The sequence below is a fragment of the Gavialis gangeticus genome, unplaced genomic scaffold, assembly GCF_001723915.1.
Source record: "Gavialis gangeticus isolate Ggan-Ray unplaced genomic scaffold, GavGan_comp1, whole genome shotgun sequence".
Taxonomy (NCBI): Eukaryota; Metazoa; Chordata; order Crocodylia; family Gavialidae; genus Gavialis; species Gavialis gangeticus.
Window position 1 is genome coordinate 29,101,284 of NW_017728994.1, and position 4,454 is coordinate 29,105,737.

General features: G+C 45.3%; 1 protein-coding gene across 4 annotated transcripts in view; it reads left to right on the forward strand.

Moving 5' to 3' along the window:
- GBF1 (golgi brefeldin A resistant guanine nucleotide exchange factor 1) overlaps positions 1-4,454 on the forward strand; it is a 186,810-nt gene that overhangs the window by 162,089 nt on the left and 20,267 nt on the right. For all 4 annotated transcript variants that reach the window (XM_019502493.1, XM_019502494.1, XM_019502495.1 and 1 more), the window contains exon 23: positions 1,787-1,880. In XM_019502493.1, the coding sequence (XP_019358038.1) occupies positions 1,787-1,880 (94 nt within the window). The remainder of the gene's footprint in view (positions 1-1,786; positions 1,881-4,454) is intronic.

Below are 4,454 nucleotides of genomic sequence, written 5' to 3' on the forward strand. Positions count from 1 at the left end.
TTTTTTTTTTTTTTTTTTTTTTTTTTTTTCTGGGACAGATATTGTCAGTTCAGAGCAGGGGTAGAGTGAGGAGGGAAATCATACTTCTAATAGTTCTGGCAAAAAAAAAAAAGAAGTGTAGACATAGTTATGCTAACAGGAATGTCCTTTGACTGGGGTAGCAATGTTTTGTTTAGGGACTTATAAGCTATACCAGCAGAAGAACTGGTATTTTTTGCTAGTTGAAAGCTGTCTCTCCTAAATTTATTGATGCAGCAACAAACTTTTCTGATGTAGAGGAAATCTTAGTTGGGGCTGAAGAGGGTCCTAGAGTGCTTTTAAGCCATCCAGTCTCAAAATACCATGCCCTGGCAGAAGGTCTTCCCTAGACCAGGCCCAGGTCTGGTGAGTTACAGTTCAGTTCAGGCCATGTTTAAGCACATTTTAAAGCTCTTTTATAATACCGTTATAGCCAAAGTATTTTTCAAACTGTGCCTTCAACATTATGAATGAACTTCAGCAGCTGTACCTCATGCCAAGCTTCGAACAGGCAACCTTGACTCAAGTGCAGGAGTCTTGGATTTTTACCTAGGTTTTATTTCTAGCTCAGCCCAGGAGATAATGGTGTTTCAGCATCTCTGTGAAACTGTAGGCTGGAGAGTTGATTTCCTGAGGGACAGAAGTAGGTTTCTGAATATTGGCTTATACTGTAAAATGATGGGAGGGTGAATGTGGGGAGGAGTTCCTGCAGTCTCAGCCAAGAGAGAACCATACATGTGGTTCCATATAGGGAACTTTCTATACTAGGGTTTGACAACAATTTTGGCTGGAGCCAGAAACACCCCACCCTTGACTCACGCCTTGAGTTGGTGTGCCAGGGGCAGATGGCAATGATGCTGCAAGGGACCTGATCCTTGTTGCTAGCAACAGGTGCACACACGCCTTTGGGCAGATGGCAAGGGAGAGGCCTGGGTTGTGCTGCCCCAGTCTTTTCCCTGCCACACCCCTAGGTTTGCATGCAGGTGCTGTCATCCACAGAATCCAGGCTTCTCACAGCAGGTGGCAGGTAGGCTGCAAAAAGCTGCACCACAGTGCAGAGCCCTGGCTTCATGATCAGTGGCAGCTGCACATGTGCCTGGGGGTGCCTGGTGAGGAAGGGTTCTGGGCAGCACAACCCCAGCCTCTCCCACACTGTGCCTGGAGGCACACATGGACCCACGGCCAGCAACAAGCTGGGTAGGGGCTCCACAGACCTTGGTGCAGCGGCTTGTAGCCTCCCAGCCAGCTGCCACAGCTGGCCCAGGCTCTGGGCAGGCCCCTGCTGCCCAAAACAGAGCTAGACTGCTTGCAGCAGGCGGTCAAAAGGCTGTAAACAGCTGTACTGAGGTCTGCAGAGCCCCAGCCCACCTCATTGTTAGCGACAGGTGCACAGGCACCTCCGGGCAGATGGTGGGGCAGGAGTCGGGGTTGAACTGCCATGCAACCCAAGGTGAGTGTGCAACCACAACCGGGCACGGCACTGGGCCAGGGCTTCAGACCCCAATGCACCAGTAGCAGCCTCCTAGCTGCTGCAGCTAGCCTGGACTCTGGGTCACTGCTGCCATGGAGTCTAGACTGCTTGCAGTAGGCCTAGCAGCCTCCTCGCCACCTGCTGCGTGGGCTCTGTGGCTGGCAGCAGCTGCCCAGAGCCCAGGCCAGCTGTGGTGTGCCAAGCAAAATGTCCTCATATACCATGTTCTAGCATGCATGCCAGGGGTTGCCAATCCATGTTTTATATTCTTGGTTATGTGTTTTGTTTTTCTTTCAGGAAATGTGCAATGATTTCTGCTCACTATGGCCTGAGTGATGTGTTTGACAATCTCATAATTTCTCTCTGCAAGTTTACAGCTCTCAGCAGTGAGGTGAGTTTATAGAGAGGTGCAGGAAGTAGACTTCTGGTGTGATTGGTTTGTCTCTGTGTCTCTGGTATAAGAAGATTAACTTTTAAGTGATGATAGTACCTATGGATACATACGATATTTCCTGTCATACAGGCCAAGTCCAGGGCTCTCTGGGGTGAATTCTTAAGGGGAAATGAATGGAGAAATGTGATTTCCATGTTAAAAAATAGGTTACCACATTACATTATATCCCATTACCCCACTGAGTACTTCTAAGCATTAATCATGTGGTATTTTATGAGGGATAGGAATGGGCCACCTATGAAAGTCTTTTTTTCCCTTTTATATGGGCTTGATCAACGAAGTGATGCTTCTGTGTTCCAAACTAAAGTAGACCCTGCAACTGTGAAACTAACAAAATAAAATAAAATACAGGATTAGTCTAGTGCCAGGAGTTTCCAAAATGCCTTAAGACTGTGGCAGAGGCTCTGCATCCACCCAGTATAAGGGAGTGGGTGAGTATGCTTTGAACTGTCCCTTCATGACAGTCTGACAAAATCAGGAGAATCAGCCCAACATTTGCAAGTGCTAAAGCCACTGATTGGGAGGTGTATAAAGGAAACCGTTCACATTCAAAGCATGACTTGAATCAAAATCTCTCTTTGCCCAGTGTAGCCTCACCCTGTGGTTTTTCCAAGGAATCCTGTGTTTGAGAGGCAGTGGCAGGCTGTCCAGGATGCTAAGAAGGAAGTCGTAGCTTATTTCTTCTCAAGTACCAGGATCAAAAATATTAAAGAGAGGCTCATGAAGACCTCTTTGAGAACCCATGTATTGCCTGCGCCAGAAAGAAGAATGCTCAGATAAAAAGAGGGAGAAAGTTATTTAAGAATTTAGGAAACTGAGCAAATCTCAGTGATCTCTGAAATCCTGTTGTGTGGTGACTGGCATTAATGCAAATAAATGCATTTTGGCTTCATGGATTGTCAGTGGTCTTCCAGTTGAGAAAAGGAACTGATTTTTGGATTAGACATCTTATGCATGGGCAGCTGAAAACAGTTGTGGCTGAAGACTGGCTAGGCTGCTTGAAATTGGGACAAAGGCCTTACACAATTACAAAATTAAAAAAAACAACCCAAACCTTTGAGAAATATTAGAACTGGAATTCAAAATCTCTAGGAAGTCTACACAAGTGCTATTAGCAGGGTCAGTCAGAATACTACATCCTGGAAGGATTGCAGTAAGGATTGATGTGACAACTGAGATTACAGCCTCCTGGCAAAATAAATCTTTGTGGAGAGTAAGTGTTGGATTAAGTGTTTGAGGCACTTCTGTCATGGCAGAGGTAGCAATGACGCCTTACCAGTTTGGTTATTAGAGAGGCAGAAAAGTTCTGACTGATTGCTTTGAGACTCCATCCTCTTTCACAAATACAGAACACTTGCTATCCTCCAAACACACCAGACCTTGTCTACCCTGAAAGAAATGCTGCTGCTGTGTAGATCTTCACTGCAGGCTTTAGAGTGCTGGGCTTACTAGACCTGAGCTCTTAGGGTCACCAGCTATTGCTAGCTGCATCCCTTCTGGTTGTAAAACTGGCATGTGGAGTAGCCCCAGTTCTATTCTAGCTAAGCAAGTGCATCTTTGGGTGGTGTAAAATCAAGTACTATGATTCTTATCCTTGGCTAAATTCCAACTGTACCAATTACATTCTTCTGTCCTAAATTCCCATAAAGCTCGGAGACGATAAGACAACTGAACAAATATTTGAGAACAATATAGTCAAGTGGGGAGAAGTTGTCTTCTCAACCCCTGAAGACAAAAGAAAGAGCAACAGTTAAAAAGTAAGGATGGGAACATTTTAGTTTTAGTGTATCTGTAAGCCATTTCCCTGGACAGTTAAGGGAAGTGATAAGGTACATAGTGATTGCAGTGCTTCAGAAAACATATGGTCATGTTGGAGAGCAGCAGGGACTGAAGAGATGGAAAGGGATTCTGGAAACAGTTAATTAGTTATGCTGCCCTGCATTTCAGTGGCTCCAGTGGTATGACCTACCTGGACTATCTTGATAATTAGATGTTCAGCCACTGAGCATTGTGCTGTTCCAGGTTGCTGGAATCAGCTGGATGTGGCTTGTCAGTGTGCTGAGGAAGCCAGCACAGATAACAAAGTTCTGATTATGACGAGAGCTCACTGACATGTTTGTTCCTGTGGTTCTGTCGCAGCAACAGAGGGCTTGGCACAGGAAAATGGAACAAAGGCAGCTGAAACGTTTGTGCTATGATTTCCAGCATAGAGCCGCTAATGCAACACAGCTCTGGATTGAAGATCTGTTGTAGTCACTAGCATTTGAGAGCACCTAGCCTGAAGCAAGTACTAGTGTTTTTAAGTGGACATAAATCAGTTTTATTGGACTTCAGGTGTGAGCTCTAGTCCTGTCCTTATTTCCTCTGTATATCTCATAGTAGTGGGATTAGACACACCTCTGGCCTGTGTGAACAAAAACCAGCAAAGCTAGTTTCTTGGTGTACTGTTGCTGCTTCTCTGAGTTTCAGAGGCTCCACAAAAATCATTGGACTTTTTTTTTTTTTTTTTAA